Source organism: Grampus griseus (genome assembly GCF_964374135.1).
Source record: "Grampus griseus genome assembly, chromosome: 1".
Lineage (NCBI taxonomy): Eukaryota > Metazoa > Chordata > Mammalia > Artiodactyla > Delphinidae > Grampus > Grampus griseus.
Genome location: NC_139017.1, coordinates 138,621,097 through 138,643,070, shown reverse-complemented (window position 1 = coordinate 138,643,070; position 21,974 = coordinate 138,621,097). Strand labels below are relative to the sequence as shown.

General features: G+C 47.4%; 1 protein-coding gene across 3 annotated transcripts in view; it reads right to left on the bottom strand.

The window, feature by feature from the left end:
* Positions 1–21,974, bottom strand: part of GLIS1 (GLIS family zinc finger 1) — a gene marked incomplete at its 5' end in the record, with an annotated part of 226,577 nt that overhangs the window by 84,747 nt on the left and 119,856 nt on the right. For all 3 annotated transcript variants that reach the window (XM_082673936.1, XM_082673934.1, XM_082673935.1), the window contains one exon: positions 3,313–3,490. In XM_082673936.1, coding sequence (XP_082530062.1) covers positions 3,313–3,490 — 178 coding nt within the window. The remainder of the gene's footprint in view (positions 1–3,312; positions 3,491–21,974) is intronic.

Here is a 21,974-nt window from a genome sequence, read left to right as displayed (position 1 = left end):
AGGACTCTGGGAAGGGAAGAGACCAGCAAGGTGACAGTGGGCTCAGGGTCCGAGAAGCCCCAGGAGCTGGCTGGGCAGAACAGGAGGCCTGCTTATGTGCCCAAAGTCTGACTAGGATACCCCACGTGCCCTCACACCTGTCCCCATCCGAGTCTCAGTCTTCTCACCTGTGAAATAAGGACTAACCCTCCCTACCTCAGAGGGAGGCTGCCAGGATCAAGGGAGGAAACAGATGCCGTGACAGCCCTCTGGGAAGAGGACAGCAGGGTGAATGGTGCAATCAGCACTGCCATCCTGAACACTGCCGTCCTGGGGCTCTTTGCAGCCGGGGGTTGTGGCACCATCACCTGTCCCTCTGCTTCCCAGCATGGCCCTGTAGCCCCAGCCCCTCCCTCTCGGGCTCCCTGCAGCTGTGGCATCCTCCACTCCAGCCCTGAGGTGGAAGGGAGGGGACAGGACAGGGGAGAAGGAAAGTCAGAGCCCGGAGCCCTCCCAGAGCACCGGCTCCAACCCCATCGCTACCAAGAGGGCACAGGGCTCACCGCAGTCACAAGCAGCAAACCAGCAGCAGGGCTGGGACCAGAACCCAGGCTCCCCTTCTCCCTCCCAGGTGTAGAGTTCTCCTGTGTAGACCTAACCTGAAGTGCTCCCTGGATAGGAGGTTGGGGGAGGGGCTCTTCTTCCGTTTGGTTCTCAACTACACTTGAACAATTCTCTGCCTCACTCACCAGAGACCTCTCTTCCCTCCCAGGAACTCTGCTGTCCAGAGCATGGTCACCAGGTGGAATCAGAAGGAGCAAATACATACCCCCCCCCCATCTACAGGGCTGGGGATCCTGGGCCCATCACTGCCAGCAGAAAGCTCTGAGGGGCTTAAAGATTGGATTTGAAGCTGTGACTTTGTGAAGCTTAAAAAAAAAATAAGTGCACAGCTGTTCCTTGCGTGGTCATGATCCTGGGCCTGGCAGAGGTGGGCACGGATGGGGAAGGGCAGCCAGGCAAGCATCTGTTTGAAGTAACTGCTTTAAAAACAGTGCCAGCTTAAAGCAACCAACACCAGAAGAGAACAGCTGTGGTGTTCTGTGACTGAAGTTACCCGAATAATCAACAGCAAAACCTCGAATGGCATCCGGCAGGGACGGGGCAGCTCAGACCTTAGGGTTTCCGGGCTCCGAATGCCAGCTAAGGCAGCCCCTCCCCTTGCCCTCAGTGTCCCTGTGGGGCCGGGCAGTGGTCCTGGTCCTGCTCTGCCACTGAGCCCTGTACACCCCAGGCAAATCCCATCACATCTCTAGAAATTGAGAGTGTGGTCCCTAGAAAAAGTGGACAACTCCAGGCGCTTTCCCAGGGGCCGTCTCATGAATCCTAACAGTGTAACGGTGCATGGTAGCTGAAGGCATGGCCAAGTTCTTCAAGGGAGAGACTACTATCTGTTTGACACTTTTGAAAACTAAAGCAACTTGCCCAAGCCCTCAGAGGCAGGCAGTGATAGAGCAGGAATGTGAACCTGGATCTGTTTGAATCAGAGGGAGCCGCATGAACGGAGAGACCCCAAACACAAGGCAATCTGGCGGGAGGGAGAAGGCATAGAATCCAACTGGGTATGGGATAGGGGCTGGGGCCCTCTTTTTCCTTAGGAAAATGAGGGAGTTTGGGAGAGCCAGATCAGCAGCAGAGGTGGCAGCAACTCAGACTGATGCTGGCATAGGGTTCTGGGTACAGACTCTCCTGTGCCCTGTCAAATGACATTCAAAACGACAAATGATGTTTCTGATCGTCTCTACCAAAAGAGAAAAGAAAACAAAAATCCACTTCCTTAGCTTTCACTAGGTTACTGTAGCTTCTGCCATGAGATCGAATTTCCCTGGAGAAACTGGATGCTGCCAGGGGGGCCTCAGTGAACAACCAAGCAGATAAATGCACTTGACTGTCACCAAACAATGCACAGCCCCAAGTCTAAAAGATGCTTGCTGAGCTCCTCATCATGTACTTGTGTCCCCCTAAAATCCACAGGTTGAAGTCCTAAACCCCTTGGTGACTGGATTTAGAGGTAGGGCCTTCAGGGAGGTAATTAAGGTTAAATGAGGTCATAGGGTGGGCCCTGATCCAACCAGACTGGAGTCCTTGTAAGGAGAAAAGACACCAGGGGTGTGCACACCGAGAAAAGACCATGTGAGGACACAGCAAGTGAGAAGGTGGCCATCTGCAAGCCAAGGAGCTCTCAGGAGAAACCAAACCTGCAGACACCTTGATCTTGGACTTCCAACTTCCCCAGCTGTGAGGAAATACATGTCTGTTGTTTAAACCACCCAACCTGAGGTGTTTTGTTATGGCAAAGCATACTAACAAGCAGACGAACACACTCCTGTAAATCAGAAGTCTCACTAAGACCAAAGAAAGCCACAGGGAATCTACATCCTCAAAGAAAAACGGTTCCATGTAGGAAGAAGAAGCATCCTGCTAACTAGTAATATCTCTCACCATGGAGCTCCCACTGGAAAGTAAACTCTGTCGGGGAGATCTCTGCTTCCTTCACCGAGGCACCCACCCCTGATGAATGACTGGTGAAGGAACCAATTGCAAACAGGCAACTGGGCCAGTTTTTAGACTCTGTGATCTGTGAGACAGGCCCCAGGCCAGCAGCCCCAGGCACTGGCTCAGGGCCCTAGGGCTGAGCAGGTGGATGCAGAGGCTTGTCTGTGGTTGGCCTCTGCCTGTCCGCAAACCAGAGGGCACAGAGGCATGGCTTGGATCCTGGGAGAAGCCGCAGGAGGCAGAGTTCAGCCCCATATGCAATCTGGCAGAACATCTGTCCAGAGGTGAACATGCACCAGCACTGAATGATGGTTACCTGGCAGAGTTCTATGGGGTGATGGCTTCCTGGGGCAGGAGACGCCTGGGTGGAGGAACCCCTCTCGGCTCCCGGAGCAGTCCAGGGTTCATCACTAAAGCATGCGTGAACCCTGAGCTGGGTCTTCCCTCCCCAACCTCTCCCCTCATCCTCTGAATCTTTTTCTTCTTCTGAAATGACTGATTCTCTGTAAAGTCAGCTCAGCTTCTGCAACAGGGAAACACAACTCAATAAAGCCACTCCTGTCTCTCATGGGTCCTTGCAATGCTGAGGTCCAGAGCCTAGACCAGGCGGCCATCCATGTGCTACTGGGCTCCGGCTGGTCTCTGGCCCTCCTGTGCCTCAGTTTCCCTGTGTGTCCCACGAGCCAGGCAGACCAGGTGAGGTCTGGAGGCCCTAGATCTGCGGCTTCCAGCTACCGTCCACAGAAGGCAGCTGATGCATGGGGTCGGAGCACATACCTGCTGGGGTGGGGGAAATGCAGCAGCCTCTCACAGGCTGAGGGGTGGCCCCGGGGTGGTGGGCTTCCTGCAGGGAGAAACAGGCCCTGGCGGCAGGGGGGGCCAGGGCCTTCAGCAAGGTCCAGGTCCAGTAGACTCTTCTCCGAGCCCGGAGTGCAGTGGCCGTAGCTCCCGTTCACTATGCAGAGAGAGACAGGAAAAGGAGACAAAGTGAGTGGGGATGGCCTGCAGAGGGCAGTCACTGGGGTACCAGGTGGGACAGAGTGCCCTTGAGAAACACTAACTGAACCCTTGCTGCATTCCAGGCACTGGGAACACCTATTAATTCCCATAATCACCAGCAGGATCAATAATAAAATCCCCAGTTCTCAGATGCAGATGCTGAGCTCCAGTGGGTAATTGATCTTTACACAAACACAGAGCACTTACAACATACCAGACACTCTCCGGGTGCAGGAAACATGGTGAGCTAGACACACACTCCTGCCTCTTGGAGCTTACAAGCTATGATCCTGGCGCTCATTTGACAAGATGCAAGGCCACGGCTGGGGCTGGCTGCCCAGCAGGCCAGGCAAGCATCACTAACACCTGTAGGTCAAGGAGGAGGTGCTCACTAAACAGAATGTGTTCTTCGTATCGCTGAAGCTGAATCCACATTGTTTTCCAAATTGCATTACCCCATAGAAGCACAGTATACAGTTATTCACGCCTCTGTATCCTCCACGGTTCTTTGACAGCCTAACTATCATATGCCCTGCCGTGCCCCACTCCTGGGAATTTTAGGAAGACAAACTGAGGCAGACATGCCTCAATTAGTCTTGAAATCTATATAAAGCCCTTGAAAGCCCTTAAAAACTATATAAAGTATAACAAAAATGTTAGACATGGTTGTTATAAGCCACTTGCCCTCTCTGGGCCTCAGTTTTCTCGTCTATAGTGTGAGGAGGGTTAATCTGAAGACTATCTTCTCGGGCTTTCTGCCCAGTCACTTGGCAGGGTTATGCTAAGAAGGAAAGGGCTTTGGGGCCTGATGGGCCCAGTGTGAGCCCCTACTGCCCCCAAGCAAGTCTGTGACTCGGACAGGTCCCTTCCAGAGGCTGAGTCCCCCTGTGTCAAATGGGGATAGCCACACCAGTTCTCCAGAGATGCTGTGAGGTGTTGAGAGCTGAGGTGCAGAGCCCTAGCCAAGTGCGGGTCCCTAGTAGGTGGTGGACCTGGAGTGGAAAGTGCTCGTATTGTCAAAGAGCACTTTGAAGAGTATAAAGTGTCTGACAGATGCAATAAAACATTATTAACAGGCCCAAGGACTGTCCAGGGACTGTCAACACTGAGCGAGATAAACCATTAAGATGAGAAAAGAGCTGACACCAGTACACGGTCAGCCCTGAAGCTAAGCAGGATGTGCAGGCCCTGACTCCACTGCCTCACTGGGGCCTCCTGCAGCCCTCATAGGGAGAGATCAGTATTATGCCCATTGTACAGAGGAGACAGCAGAGGCTCAGGAAGGCTAAACTACTCACCCAAGATCACACACAGCTAGTAAGAGTCTGGGCTGGATCTCTGGCTCAGGTCCATCAGACCCAAACCCATGTCTTAATCACTATGTAATAAAAAGTGGCCTCTTAGGAAGACAGAAGTCCAACCTCATCCTCAAGGATCCGGCTCCCCCAACCCTAATTCTAGCTTTACCCCGCCCCCAGGCAGCCCCTTCACAGAAGGTCAGACGCTCAGTGCTTACTCGCCACGTGCCCAAAGCTCCGAACAGGCACTGGGCATTCACCTGCCGAGCACTTTACAGTTTGCAGATGAGAATGCCATGCTCTCAAGGTCCCAGGGCAGGTGACAAGTCTCCAGACAAGTACTTCCTCAGAAGTGGACCTCTGGTCCCCTTCCCAGGCCAAGCACTGGGCCAATGTCCTGCTGTGAGGAACGCTCACTGCTGCTGGTTTGGGCTGCTGCTTGGCCAGCCCCTCACAAGCTTATTTTTTAATAACTTGGTTGTTTTTTAATTAAAAAGAAATCCCTGGTAACAAATGTGAATGGCCTGAGTTAATGAGAGCCGGCTGCCGCTCATTTAACTCCTCCTCTGCAAGGCGGTCTCTGCCTTTTCCAAATTGTTTCTGCTTGTGATTTTATTGTCCCATTGAGGCAAACCCTGGGACTGGGCCTGAGAAAACTGTGGATGATTTTATGACTGTTAATAGCATTTGGCGCAAAGAGAGCTTCATCACCACATGGGGCTGTTCTGCCAGGGTCTTTCTTCCAGCGTCTTTGGGTCAGGGACATGGTTCCAAGCTTCTTTCAAGGACCCACGAGGCCCGTTGGGGACCTCTGGCTTACCTACCCCTCCTTCCCACAGGAGGATGTACGGAGAGATGGAAGGCGGGGCCCCAGAAAGGCGCCAGGGAGCCCAGCATGTATCAAGCCCTATTCATCAGCCCTTTCTATTTGATCAACAGGAACATTTGATTCCTTTACGTGTCCATCCCTGTGAGGTGGGCTCATTACAGCCACTTTCCAGATGAGAAAAGTTGAAGTTTGTAGAGATTAGGTGCCTTCCACCAGGCTCTGGAGTCTGTAAGACGCGGGGCCACAATTCAGACTCAGATCTCTCACACTTCAGAGCTCAAGTCCTGTCCTGCTGCCTCTCAGCCAAATGCTGAACGACTGGGGACCCCCAAACAGGCATCCCCAACTTTGACTCCAATAAGATCATGTTGGGGAGCCTTCGGGGAAGTCAACGTGCAACCATTACAATGACTGCTAAACTTCAATCTTTGCAACAACTCTGCCAGGTGGTAAGACCACTCCATCTCAGATGAGCCTACGAAGGCGCAGAGAAATTCAGTGCATTACCCAAGGTCAAACAGGGAGTAAGGGGCTCAGCTGGGATGCAAACTCATCACCTCCTGGGGAAGAAACAGTCATTCCCAGACAAACAGTTGGGGACTATTGGCTTCTTTTCCACTGGATACAGTAAGAAGTTTTCCTACAATATATAAACACACAGCTTTGGGAAGGAGTCCCTAAGGTCACAGTTTGGCACTGCTCGGGGATCCAAGCCCGTTCAAGCCTTTGTCTTATGTGACTCTCACAGCACCCTGATGAAAGCATTGCCCTCCCCGCCTCACAGAGGGAAGGACATGAGCACCAGAGTTGGCAAGTGGCCACCCAAGGTCACATGGCAATTGCTGGCATAGCTGAGTCCAAACCCACGTCTCCCCAAACCCATGCTGGACTCTGCTCCAGGCCACCTGCTTTCTCAAAGCCTGGAAATTAAACCAGAGGCTTTGTCCCAGCAGTGCTGTCACCACTGGAAAGATGTGGCTACAGTCACTCTTCAACCCTGGGCCCTCCCACTGCCTTCCTGCCCATTGACATCTTGCCTCTCTGTCCCCAAGGGTATCACAGGACCCACCCTGGCTTACTCTCTATCTCCAGGGAGCAGGGATGGTGTCTTTCTCTGGGAAGGCAGGGGAATGAGAGGGGCATGTCAGCCCCGCTGCCCTGAGGCAGGCTGGGGGGTGCCCTGAAAAGGGACTGGCACCCAGCAGCCATGCCTCCCTCTGTGCCACAGGGGGCCACGAGCAGACCCTGGACCTGACTCTCCCCACATACATCAAGCTCCTTTGGAGGCTTGGAGGATGAGAAGGTCCTCTGTTCATTTTTACAGATTGATGAGAAAACCTAGAATGTCAGGGCTGGGACTGAGTGACTATTTCATTCATAGATGAAGAAACTGGGGCTCAGAGAGGGAAAGACTCTGCTTTAATCACACAGCAAATCCATAGCAGAACCTGGACTGGCACCCCCAGGGCTAGGTAAGAGTTCGGTTTAGTTTCCTCTTCAAGCCTCAGTTTTCTCATTTGTAAAATGGTGCTAACACCTACCTCACAAGGTTGTGGTGACAATTAAGTGAAATTACAAACACAAGGCATGTGGCACGGTGCTTATCTCACAGCAAGCACTCGAAAAGTTATGATGATCATAATGATAATTACTTCTTCTATTTATCCTTGAATTCAGGATGGGGCTGGGAGGCAGGGCCTGTATGAGAAGTATTCTATCCCCAAGAAGGTCAGGTCTGGATGACCCTGAGGCCAGGCTCAGGAGGACAAGCCCCCAAGTCTCAGGGGTCACCAAATGCAGAACTGGGCAGCCTGAATGAGGTCACAGCCAGCAAATCCAAAGCAAATGGCTCCAGTTACACACCACAGAGCTTTGCAAATTACCGTAATGACCTGGCTATAAAGTGGTACCACATATAAGGTGACTCCCCACAGGAATTTTAATTTACACTGAAAACTGCCAAGTCTGCATGAGAGGGACAATGATGCATTCAGCATCTCGGGCCCAGATGCCGCCTCCTTGCTGTCCCAGAAGCAGCCATTGGCTGGGTCTAGGAAGGCCGACATGATGACTGCTCCTCATTCATGGACAAGCAGACTTTTAGTGCTCGCCAGGTGCCAGGCTGGTGACAGGGTACTGCACTTTACAGTCAAAACATTTCATAGCCATCACCTATAAGCTTTGCTACAACCGTCAGAAATTGGCCAGACAGGCTCAGAGGGGGCAAGCAATTTACCCAAGCTCACATGGCAAGTGTAGGGCTCAGAGAGCAAACTTTCTCTGTAACAGGCAAGATAACACATATTTTAAGCTTTGCAGGCCATATATTCTCTGCCACAACTACTCAGCTCTGTTGTTGTAACATGAAAAGCAGCCATAGACAGCATGTAAACAGAAGATTGGGCTGTGTTCTAATAAAACTTTATTGAGAAAAAGAGCTCACTGGCTCTTGGGCTGTAACATGCTGACCCCAATCTAGTGCAGCAGTTAGAGGTGGGCTTTGCAGTTAGAAAGACTTTCCTGCATCTGTAAAACGAGGAGCGTTTTATGGGTGTTGATGACATGAAAACCACTGTCGACTCTGACTGCAGGGCCAGCCCCTGGTGGCACCTGATAAATGGAGGTGCTATCAGCCTGGCTCAGGGGTCCCCACAGCCTGGGCTCACCCCCTATCTGGGCATTACCTCCCACTCCCACAGTGCTTTGCTGCTGCACTGTACACACCCCAGCCCTCCAGTCAGGGTGCCTGACACCTCCCAAATCTCTCTGGGCCCTCAGAGCTCAGCAGAAGTGCATCTCCTTCTGGAACGTTCCTTGGTCTCTCCCGCCCTCCCCCAAGCTTCCCCACCTCTGCACACAGCAGCCCCTGCGAATAGCTGCCTCTTAGGGTGCACCTAACCCAGCATCTGACATGTGGTTTCTTTCTTTCTTTCCTTCTTTCGTCCTTTTTTCCTTCCTCCTTCCTTTCTTTCTTCCCTTTCTTCCTTCCTTCCTTCATTTCTTCCTTCCTTTGTTTTCTGTCTCTCTTTCTCTCCCTCCCTCCCCCTCCCTCCCTCCCTCTTTCTTCCTTCCTTCCTTTCTTTCTTTCTTTCTTTCTTTCTTCCTTTCTTCCTTTCTTCCTCCCTTCCTCCCTTTCTTTCCTTTCTCTCTCTCCCTCCCTCCCTCCCTCTTTCTTCCTTCCTTCCTTCCTTCCTTCCTTTCTTTCTTTCTTTCTTTTTCTTTCTTCCTCCCTTCCTCCCTTCCTTCCTTTCTTTCCTTTCTCTCTCTCCCTCCCTCCTTCCCTCTTTCTTTCTCTTTCTTTCTTTCTTCCTTCCTCCCTTCCTTCCTTTCTTTCCTTTCTCTCTCCCTCCCTCCCTCTTTCTTTCTTTCTTTCTTTCTTCCTTTCTTCCTCCCTTCCTTCCTTTCTTTCCTTTCTCTCTCCCTCCCTCCCTCTTTCTTTCTTTCTTTCTTCCTTTCTTCCTCCCTTCCTCCCTTCCTTCCTTTCTTTCCTTTCTCTCTCCCTCCCGCCCTCTTTCTTTCTTTCTTTCTTTCTTTCTTTCTTTCTTTCTTTCTTTCTTTCTTCCTTTCTTCCTCCCTTCCTTCCTTTCTTTCCTTTCTCTCTCCCTCCCTCCCTCCCTCTTTCTTTCTCTTTCTTTCTTTCTTTCCTTCTTTCTTTCTTTCTTGCTTGCTTGCTGTGTTGGGTGTTCGTTGCTGTGCACGGGCTTCCTCTAGCTGTAGTGAGTGGGGGCTACTCTTTGTTGCAGTGCGCAGGCTTCTCGTTGCGGTGGCTTCTCTTGTTATGGAGCACAGGCTCTAGGCACATGGGCTTCAGTAGTTGTGGCACGAAGGCTCAGTAGTTGTGGCTCCTGGGCTCTAGAGCGCAGGCTCAGTAGTTGTGTCGCACGGGCTTAGTTGCTCTGTGGCCTGTGGGATCTTCCCAGAACAGGGATCAAATCCGTGTCCCCTGCGTTGGCAGGCGGAGTCTTAACTTGCCACTGCACCACCAGGGAAGCCCCAAATACTCGACATGTTTGATCTCTAAATCTCCACAACATCACCACAAGGTGGGGACTGTAATACTCTGCACGGCCACGTTGACGCTTGTGAGTGCGGTTAAAGTCCCGCCTCATCTAGAGTCTGTGAAATCCTTCAGGACAAGGTCTTGGAGCTCCAGAGCGGCTGAATGTCAGTGCATTCTGACACATGATTTTGTTCAACTTACTTCATATACAGAAGAGAAAACAGGGACCCGGATGGGGGAGAGGCTCGTCCTAGTCACACAGCAAGCAGGTTCTCTCAACACCCACTGGGGATATTCCCCTCATTCCTAGCACACGGTTAGAACTACAGTAGGTGCTTGGAAACACTGGGGAGGGGGCGGAGTGGCTGGGAGGATTATCCAAAGTTCACTTTCGTGCTTCCTCTACGTCAGACACCGTGACTTGGGGAAACAGAACAAGGTTTTGCACACACACACCTAGGTTGAAGCCCTAGCTCCACCATTAACTTTCTGGCTGCTTCACCCTAGATGAGCTACCTTACTCTTCTGAGTACTCTTCCTTCATCTGTAAAACAGAGATAAGAATCTCAGCTCCAAGGGGTGGCTGTTAGGGGTAAATGAGATAATACATGTAGCAGTGTGGTGCCTGGTGCAGTCAGCACTTCAGTAAAAGTCCCTCTACTGCCTTCTTGACAGGCAGGAGACACATGGTCACAGCACCCTGAGGTGGTGTTTCTCCAGCAACAGTGGCCCACTTCCCCAGGCAGTGAGCCCCAGGGGCCACAGAGGGCAGCCTCAGGCCAACGGGTCTTGAGTATGAGCCTGGGCTCTGCAGGCCCCCTTTCTGAGCCTTAGTGTTCCCCTCTGAGTAGTGGGAGGGCCAGGCCCGAGCAGGAGGGGCACTAGAGACCCCAAGCAGCAGGGAGTATCAGGCTCCATTCTCAGGGCCAGGGAGGTGAGCGCCGGCTCTCCAAGGACGCTCAGAAGATGCCAAGCCTGTGCTGCATCCACACCCCGGGGCCCCTTCCGCCTCCATGCTGCCTCGTCATCCCCTCTCTCCCCTCCTCATCAAACCCAAAGGCCTGACAATCAGCAGCAAGTGGGGGCTTCTGAAAGAGGAGAAGCAGGAAGGTGGACGTCTGAGCTTTTTCTCCAGTCTCCACAGTCCAGCGAGATGGGCTGCTCGATGCAGAGCTGTCTTGGGGTGTCCCAGGCCCCATCAGGGGGCCTGTAACCTTGCCAGGGCCTCTGGAGCCATAGAGCCTGATGCTCGAGGCCTCACGCCGGGCTTCTGGCCGCCCGGCGTCTCTTATCCCAGGTCACAAAAAACTCCATAAATTCCCCTTTAAAGCTAAGCTAGATTTACGGGGACTCAGGCCAGTAAAACCTGAGCAGCATGGAGGTGCCACAGAGAAACCAGAGTGAGCCTGCAACTCTGTCCCATCCAGGGCCAGGAAGTGAGCAGCCCAAGGCTGGCTGCACGTGGAGATGCAGGTACGTATATAAACATATATGTGGGCCAAGTCTTCCCTCAGACTCTTTTATTGCTATCAAATTAGCCCACATTTGCTGTAGAAAAAATTAGAAAATGTATTGAGGCAACAATTAGAAAACAGACATCATGTATAAGACCACAAACCAGAGAGCCCCAGCAGACATGATGACACATAAACCTCTATGGTATTTCCCGAAGCATCCATATAATTTTTTGACAAAAAGAAGGATGATATACTTATTTTCTTGTATTCTGCTTTTTTCGTTTAGTAATATATCATGAATATTAAAGTTTATAGAGTGCCCATTATGTGCCATGCACAGTACTAGGCTCTTTCCATGCCAGAATTACTAATGCCATTTCCCAGAGGAAGAATAAGTGACTTGCCCAAGGTCATGCATCTGTTGAATGGTGGAATCAAAATGTAAGTCCAGCTCTCTCAGACTTGGAAGGCAGTGGTGACCCAGACATTGTTCCACATCATGAAGAAATTTAGGGTCAATGCAGCTGATTGCTTGTATTCATCTGCTTGGACTGACATTACACAAGGCCACAGACTGGGTGGTTTAAACAACAGAAATGTATTTTCTCACAGATCTGGACACTAGAGGTCCATGATCAAGGTTCCTGATGATTTGGTTTCTGGTGAGGGCTCTCTTCCTGGCTTGCAGACAGCCACCTTCTCACTATGTCCCTCATATGCCCTTTCCCAGTGCATGCATGGAGGTGGTGGGGAGGAGAGGGAGAGCGCACATGTGCTGTATCTCTTCTTATAAGGACATTAATCCTATTGGATCAGGGCTCCACCATTATGACCTCATTTAACCTTCATTACTTCCTTAGAGGCCCCGTCTCCAAATACAGCCACACTATAGGTTAGGGCTTCAACATAGGTTAGGGCTTCAATTTGGGGAGGGACACAAACATCCAGTCCATAACACCTAATATTCATTCCCTCCTTTCCTCGCCTTAATAGGGTCCTGTATTTCCATATCTATCTATGGGGCTTGAGAAGAAGAGATAGTATAGCACAGCAGATAAGAATGCAGATTCTGGGGCATAACTGACTAGGTTTGAATCCTGGTTTTGCCATTTACCAGCTGTGGCCTTGTCTAAGTCAATTGACTTAACTTCTCTGTGCCACAGTTTATGATGTTAAAATGGGTTTATATACCAAATGTAAAGTACATAGAACAGTACACCTGGCACACAGTAGGCACTATATAAATGTCTGCTCTCACTGTTGTTCTTATTCATTTTCCAGGGTAGGTTAGACCATCAGCATGGTCTCATGTCCCCAGCCACAGTGCCACAGTGACAGGCTCAGAGATAGGCATGTAATGCAAGTTGGGTTAATTAGACAGAGGCCTGGAAATTCTCTGACACTAAGGAAAGAGCAGCCTCCACTCCCCTACATGCAAAATTGTCTGTTTTGAAAAATTACTAGCCATCATCACTTCAGACAGTACTTTTGCCCATTATCTATCTTTCTGATGCAACAATGTATGTTAGACCTTTTCACCATGTTCTATACCTCTCTTATGCTCTTTTCTGAATTTTTCATCTTTTTTTTAACTTTCATGCTTCTGTCTAGATATTGTCTACTAACTTATTTTCCAATTTATCAATCTTCTCTTTAACTGTATCTAATCTATTAAGTCCCTATTATAAAAACTCTCTAGGAAGTGGGTATAGAGGGACCCTACCTCAACATAATAAGGGCCATATACAACAAACCCATAGCAAACATCATTCTTGATGGTGGAAAACTGAAAGCATTTCCTCTAAGATCAGGAACAAGACAAGGATGTCCACTCTCACCACTTTTATTCAACATAGTTTTGGAAGTCCTAGCCATGGCAATCGGAGAAGAAAAAGAAATAAAAGGAATACAAATTGGAAAAGAAGAAGTAAAACTGTCACTGTTTGCAGATGACATGATACTATACATAGAAAATCCTAAAGATGCTACCAGAAAACTACTGGAGCTCATCAGTGAATTAGGTAAAGTTGCAGGATACAAAGTTAATACACAGAAATCTCTTGCATTCCTACACACTCCAACAAAAGATCAGAAAGAGACATTAAGGAAGTAATTCCATTTACCATTGCATCCAAAAGAATAAAATACCTAGGAATAAACCTACCTATGGAGGCAAAACACCTGTACCCAGAAAACTATAAGATACTGATGAAAAATCAAAGATGACATAAACAGATGGAGAGATATACCATGTTCTTGGAATGGACAAATCAATATTGTGAAAATGACTAAACTACCCAAAGCAATCTACAGATTCAATGCAATCCCTATCAAATTACCAATGGCATTTTTCACAGAATTAGAACAAAAAATTTTACAATTTGTTTGGAAACACAAAAGACCCCGAATAGCCAAAGCAATCTTGAGAAAGAAAAATGGAGCGGGAGGAATCAGGCTCCTTGGCTTCAGACTATACTACAGATCTACAGTAATCCAAACAGTATGGTGCTAGCATAAAAACAGAAATATAGTTCAGGGGAATAGGATGGAAAGTCCAGAGATAAACCCACACATCCATAGTTTAATCTATGACAAAGGAGGCAAGAATACACAATGGAGAAAATACAGTCTCTTCAATAAGTGGTGTGGGGAAAACTGACAGCTACATGTAAAAGAATGAAACTGGAACACTTCCTAATACCATACACAAAAATAAACTCAAAATGGATTAAAGATCTAAATGTAAGGCCAGATACTATTACACTCTTAGAGGAAAACATAGGCATAACACTCTCTGACATAAATAGAAGCAAGATCTTTTATGATCCACCTCTTAGAATAATGAAAATAAAAATAAACAAATAGGGCTTAATTAAATTTAAAAGCTTTTGCACAGCAAAGGAAACCATAAACAAAACAAAAAGACAACCCATAGAATGGGAGAAAATATTTGCAAATGAAGCAACTGACAAGGGATTAATCACCAAAATACACAAACAGCTAATGCAGCTCAATAACAAAAACAAACAACCCAATCAAAAAAATGGGTAGATCTAAATAAACATTTCTCAGGACTTCCCTGGTGGTGAGGTGGTTAAGAATCCGCCTGCCAATGCAGGGGACACAGGTTTGAGCCCTGATCCAGGAAGATCCCACATGCCGTGGAGCAACTCAGTCCGTACACCACAACTACTGAGCTTGCACTCTAGAGCCTGTGAGACACAACTACTGAAGCCTGTGCACCTAGAGCCTGTGCTCCACAACCAGAAAAGCCACCTCAATGAGAAGCCCGTGCACCACAATGAGGAGTAGCCCCCGCTCACCACAACTAGAGAAAGCCTGCATGCAGCAATGAAGACCCAATGTAGCCAAAAATAAATAAATAAATTTATTTTTTTAAAAATAGACATTTCCGGGGGCTTCCCTGGTGGCGCAGTGGTTGAGAGTCCACCTGCCGATGCAGGGGACATGGGTTCGTGCCCCAGTCCGGGAGGATCCCACATGCCACAGAGCGGCTGGGCCCGTGAGCCATGGCCACTGAGCCTGCGCCTCCGGAGCCTGTGCTCTGCAACGGGGGAGGCCACAACAGTGAGAGGCCCATGTATGGCAAAAAAAAAAAAAAAAAAAAAAAAGACATTTCTGCAAAGAAGACATTTCTGCAAAGAAGACAGGCTAAAAAGCACATGAAAAGATGTTCAACATCACTAATTATTAGAGAAATGCAAATCAAAACTACAATGAGGTATCACCTCACACCAGTCAGAATGGTGATCATCAAAAAACAAATGCTGGAGAGGGTGTGGAGAAAAGGGAACCCTTCTACACTGTTTGTGGGACTATAAATTGGTACAGCCACTATGGAGAACAGTATGGAGGCTCCTTAAAAAATTAAAAATAGAGCTACCATATGATCCAGCAATCCCACCCCTGGGCATGTACCCTGAGAAAACCCTAATTCACAAAGATACATGCACCCCAATGTTCATTGTCGTACTATTTACAATATCCAGGACATGGAAACAACCTAAATGTCCATCAACAGAGGAATTAGTAAAGAAGACATGGTACACATATACAATGGAATATTACTTGGCCATAAAAAGGAATGAGGGCTTCCCTGGTGGCGCAGTGGCTGAGAGTCCACCTGCCAATGCAGGGGACACAGGTTCGCGCCCCGGTCCGGGAAGATCCCACATGCCGCGGAGTGGCTGGGCACGTGAGCCATGGCTGCTGAGCCTGTGCGTCTGAAGCCTGTGCTCCGCAACGGGAGAGGCGATGGCAGTGAGAGGCCCGCATACCGCAAAAAAAAAAAGAATGAAATAATGCCATTTGCAGCAACATGGATGGACTTAGAGACTGTCATACTGAGTGAAGTAAGTCAGACAGAGAAGGGCAAATATCATATGATATTGCTTATATGTGGAATCTTTTAAAAATGGTACAAATGAAGTTAATTACAAAGCAGAAATAGAGTCACAGATGTCGAAAACAATCTTATGGTTACCAGGGGGAAAGGGGGAGGGATAAATTGGGAGATTGGGGTTGACATATATACAATACTGTATATAAAATAGATAACTAATAAGGACCTACTGTATAGCACAGGGAACTCTACTCAATACTCTGTAATGACCTATATGTGAAAAGAATCTGAAAAAGAGTGGATATATGTATATGTATAACTGATTCACTTTGCTGTACACCTAAAACTAGCACAATGTTGTAAATCAACTATGCTCCAATAAAAATTTTTTTAAAATCTATTAAATCCATCTTTTGAGTTCTTAAATTTTTCTATTTTTTAGTTTAAAATTTTCCATTTGATTAATTTTTATAGCTTTCAGATATCTGTTGAAATTCTCCATTTGGTAATCTATTTTCTTGAACACATTAATCACAGTTATTTTAAATCTTGTACCTGACAAATCCAACACATGGACCACCTGTGAGTCTGTTTTTGTATGTTTCCCCCCCCCCCCCATTGGTCCTGCCTCCTTGTATCCCTGGTACTTTCTGACTGGATGCCCAACATTGTGTATGAAGTCTGTACAGGCTCCAGATGATACCTTCCTCCAGAGAGAATTTTCTTTTTCTTCTCAAAGGCAGTTAAAAGAGAGGAAGATGATCTTTATCCACTCTAGGATTTCAGTTTTAGGCTTTGTAAAGGTTGCTCTCTTTCTGGTTCATCCTTTCTCCTAGGATGCTGCCCTTCAGGGTCCCCAGGTGAAAACTTGGGATGCCCGGACTCCTCCCTGGTTGACACTGAACGTCAATATAAGTTCCCAGAACTTGAGGCTGTTGAAAGCTTCACTTAGATCCTCAACCTCTTAACTGCCACACTGTTGATTTCTCAGCCGTATAGCCTATGCCACTTAAGAATCAACAAATATTTTGGAAGGAAACGCAACACTTAATGTTCAGCTCACTTTTCGGCACTTCCTATCTCCATGGAACCTTGGCCCCTCAAAATTTGCCTATTTTGGTGGCCCTAAACTCCAGTTTTTGTATCTCCAGCACAGTAAGGCTGCAGAAAGCTCTGTTCATTTCTCCAATTCTTGGTCCTATACAAATTGCAATCTGGCAAATGCCTGAAAGGAAGAAGTTGTGCAGAGTCAGATTCATGTCAGTGTATTTCCCTTCTCTTCAGGGTGTTGGTGCCACAAGTCCCGGTTGTCTTGGTAGTTCATGATGCTTTCAAACAGTTGGGTTTTATATTTTATTCAGAGGGAAGGTTAGTCTGATATAAGCTTATTTGCTATAAACAGATGCAAAAAGCCCCTTCCAACATACAATTTTAATAACTGCATAGTATTCAATAATATGCTTGTACATACTTTATTTAATCCATTCTCCACAGTTAGGATTTATATTGTTTAAAAAGATTAAAACCAGAAACTATCATGTAATGAATGTCCTTACAGACCTGTCTTCATGTCCACCCATATTTATAGCCTTAGAATAAATTCCTAGATGTGAGATGGATGGCTGAGTCAAAGGACATGCAAAATTTTAAAGAATTTTGCTACCTGCTATTCGAACTGCTCTCCAAAAGGAATATATCAATTTATACCATCAGCAGTGCAGGAAAGCCCGTTTCCTTGCACTCTCAACACTCTAGGTATTCTCATTTTTAAAAAAATCTGTTATTTTAACAGTTCAGGGTGACTTATAATAGAAAAGAATAGGAGATAGTCTGTATATCGAATAACAGGAAAATGATTACATAAAGTTACTCAGCAGAAATTTTATGTAGCCATTAAATATAGTAGAATTCCATCATAATGCAATTAACTGTGGTCCAAAATCTTCAATTCCTTTAAAATGGTATTTTGGTGTTTTTTCCAGTTAATATATGGGAAAAAGATGTTTTCATTTATTAGATATGTCAGAAACAGCCCACTTATCACAAAGTACACACTACACAAGGAACTAAGAAAACCTCAAATGGTTATGATGCAGTCACTTCCTAACCCATAATTCCCTGCAACCTCCAGAGAAAAGAAGAACTCTTTTGTGAAGAGGCTGGACAGGGGACAGGAGTTACTGCCATGTTTTATATGAAGACATCTTATCACAAGGTATCTTATCATGAGTTTTATTGGATTTACTAAAGGTTTTAATTACAAGGGAAAATATTTATAAGAATTAAATAAAAAGAAGATTCAAAATTCCACATGCATAAAACTAACTTGAATAGAAAAAAAATGGAAAATCAATACATCAAATATTAATCACGGACTTCCCTGGTGGCTCAGTGGTTAAGAATCTGCCTGCCAATGCAGACACGGGTTCGATCCCTGGTCTGGGAAGATCTCACATGCCACGGAGCAACTAAGCCCATGTGCCACAACTACTGAGCCCACGCGCCACAACTACTGAAGCCTGTGTGCCTTAGAGCCTGTGCGCTGCAATTACTGAAGCCCGCGCGCCTAGAACCCATGCTCCGCAACAAGAGTAGTCACTACAATGAGAAGCCCACGCACCACAATAATGAGTAGATCCTGCTCGCCACAACTAGAGAAAGCCTGCACACAGCAACAAAGACCCAACACAGACAAAAATAAAATATAATAAAATAAATTAAAAAAACCATTAATCACTCATTCATTCATTTAACGTATGTCTACTGAATACCTACTTTGTGCAAGGACCAGGCACCAGGCACCAGGCACAGGAATGCAATGATGAACAAGAAAAAAAATCTCTATTCTCATGGTGTTGACATTCTGATCAGAGAGAAGACAATTTCAAAAGTAAACACATAAATATATACTATAATATGAAGTAGGGATAAATGTGAATTAAATTAAAGGTAAGAAGCTAGAAAGTGCAGAGAGATGGGGACAGTCGGGTCAGGTCTCTCCGAGGGGTGGACATCTACACAAATGCCCTAGTGAAGGGAAGAAGGGAGCCATGTGGACACCTGGCAAAAGAGCTTTCACACAGAGGGAGCAGCAAGTACAAAGACCCCGAGGTAGGAGTGTTCTCCAGGGTAGGAACACAAGAAGGCCAGGGGTGGCTGGAGCCTAGTGAGCAAGGATGAGAGAGGCAGGTGATGAGACCCAGCTGGGTCTGACCAGCAGGGTCTTGAGAGTCCTGTTGCGGCTTCAGGTTTTTCTTTTTTACTATGCTTTTTGTTGTTGTTGTTTTTTGTTTTGTTTTGTTTTTGTTTGTTTGGCCGTGCCACGCGCGGCACGCGGGATCTTAGTTCCCCAATCAGGGATCAAACCTGTGTCCCCTGCATGGAAGCACAGAGTCCTAACCATTGGACCGCCAGGGAATTCCCGAAGCTCTGGGTTTTGTACCAACGTAGCAGAAAGCCGTGGAAGGGTGAGAGACCAGACTTGACTTATGGTGTGGAAGGGTGTCTGAGTTTGTGTTGAAAAAAGAAGAAAAACAGTAGCTGTGGGGAGAGTGGTGGCTTTACTATCAGAATGCTTCCTAAAACCTCCATTCCTTTTGGATTGAGTGCATTATTCTGATTCCTGATTGTAATGGTGATAACATGACTGCATTTATCAAAACTCACAGAACTGTTCATACACACGCTGTTTTAGTGATTTTTACTGTACATAAATTTTAAAGGATTTTAAAATCTCTGTATTACATATTTCAAAATATTTCATATTGTTTCAATAATTTAAAAAAATGTGCCCAAATCCGTCCTTGAGAATAGACCAAAGACAGAGCTGGGATAGACCGCTGCCCCTAACTCGGCATGGACCATCGTCCAGCACATGGATCTGTGAACAGGCCCCGTCCTTCCCAGCCCATCACCAGCAATTCCAGGCAGGGGGAGCGTGGGTACTCCCCACACTGGACCAGAGGACCCCTGGGTACCCTTCCTCTTGAAGGCTCACAGAAGAGGACAGCCCTAAGGAGACAGGCACCTTCACATGAGATAAGATGGTGAACAGGAGAGATGCACAGCCCAGTGAGTCTTCAGGACCCAGGGCTTCCCCTCCTCAGGCTGTTCTGCCAGAGCCTCTGTCCTCTCTCTGTTCCTACTGCAATCTCACAGCCTCCCTCCTCCCCCCGCTCCTCCCCCTCCTCTCAGATCCTTCCCTGGAAAGGCTGCACCTACACTAGGTGTAAATGACTGCTGGAGTGCCCAGGAAGATACACACACACACACACACACACACACACACACACACACACACACACACACACACACACGATTCCAGGTTGAGTGAGTGAGTGAGGAGGGAGCAACACAAAGCAGGGGCCCCAGGGCTGCCAGAACAAAGCACTGCACATATTCAGCATATTTATGTATTTCCCAGGGGTAAGGGAAGCGGGGTCTAGTAAATAAACTCTGATAGCCCTTAAAATTCTCAGATTCTACATTTCATCATACTGAGCCATCACGGTTCCAAAATTTAAGATTAGAGATTTCCATGCATCTGGGATTCTAAAATTCCATGACTCTCTCATTCTGGGATGATGTAATTTTATAAAGCTAAGCATGTAAATTACTATGGTTCTAAGAGTCTACGATGTTATGGATCAGACATAAGGAAATTCTCTGATTCCAAGGGTGTAAAAACCCATGATTCTCGGATCGGAAAGCCTGCTACTTCCTAGGGTGCCCTGAGCCCCACGTTAGTCCCTGCCTGGCCTAAATCATCAGGGGGCAATAGTTATGGTCACCAAAACCCCTTTGTTTTTGTCCAAGACGAAAACAAGAGAGTAATGGGATGACAAGAAATCCAGAGGAAATGGCTGTTAAAATCTATAAAAACTTCTCAAAGACAAACATATTCCATCTGTGTTTTTTCAGTAAATACAGGACCATAAATATTTATGTCAGGCATATATTTAACATTTCATGTTTGGCCTTTTTTTTAACTCCCTCCCCTTAAATCAAGCTAATTAGTTAACTCCTATGCCCATGTCAGTTTTTTTCCCCCTAACCGATGAAACATCCCCTCAAACTGCTAAAAATCTATAAAGCAAGAAGGAAGACATACAGGCAATGAGGAGAAATGCCCAGCTCCAGGCAGCTGCAGGCAGATCTGGGCACACAAGATGCCAGCACCTTAAAATCCCCTCCCTTCATCTCGGGTCCTTGGAGAAGGATCAGTTGTTATGACTGAAAAAATACCACCATCCCAAGGAAGATGTTCCAACGTTCAGAAAAGGGTACATCCAGAGATGCAGCATGGAGCAGGCAGTGAGAATGGTTCCTTGTACCTCAGAGAGGCTCAGAGTTTCTTGACTCTTCTTGGAAAAGATCATTTGTTCCACAGTGTGGCCAGAAAGGCTGGCAAAGCTTACTGAGGAAGTCATAGGTGTTGATTTGGCTTATGAAAAATCCCCTCTCCTGGGCCCCAGAGCTGAAATCACTCAGCTACCAGGGCCCCTCCTCCAGGAAGCCCTCCCTGATCAGCCATATCCCATAGGGCTTTCTGCTCTCCTCCTCTGCCCTCCTCGAGGACCCACAGCCAGTGCTCCAGTCTGCACCCTTACTCACCAGGGCACGAGGTGCCCTCCCTCAGCCATCATTGCAATAGGGATTCCCCAGAGTGGAAGTTCCATCCCAGGGGGCACACTGAAAATCCCTGGGGGGATATCTGGCATCACAATGACTGGGAGTCACTGTCTTTTAGTGGGGAAGAGCCAGGGATGGCCAACTCACTGCCCAGGGTGGGTCAGCCCTACACTAACTTTTTTTTCTGCTGTACGCGGGCCTCTCACTGCTGTGGTCTCTCCCGTTGCGGAGCACAGGCTCCGGACGCGCAGGCCCAGTGGCCATGGCTCACGCGCCCAGCCGCTCCGCAGCATGTGGGATCCTCCCAGACCGGGGCACGAACCCGCGTCTCCTGCATCGGCAGGCGGACTCTCAACCACTGCGCCACCAGGGAAGCCCTACACTAACTTTTGAATATGTTGCCAGATATTCAAAATATCTGTAAGCAAGCAACCTGGTCATCTAAGTCTAGAACATAGCCCCATTTTACACATAAACACAAAGTATTTTTTTTATGGTTTTAACATACACTGAATTTTCCAGGAATGGAACTACGTACGATGTACATGGAGGAAAAATGGTACTGTGTTTTGTTTGGAACTTGACCAGTTGTTCACCATTTCATAAAATGAGGTCACCCTCAGTCCCTCCGTTTGTGACGTCTATGCGTCTGTAGCTGGCAGGTTTGGTCAGGGATGCCGGGCACAGGTGTGAGCAACTGGCAACTTCTCTAGGCGCTTATATGGGGAAGCACACATGACTTAAGGGTTTCTTCCCTTTCATTTCTTCTCTATAATACAGTTGAAATATTATATGGAATTTTTAAGAACTATGGTGCCGACGGGTTCCATTATCTACCAATTTCATTTCAAGAGTGTAAAGG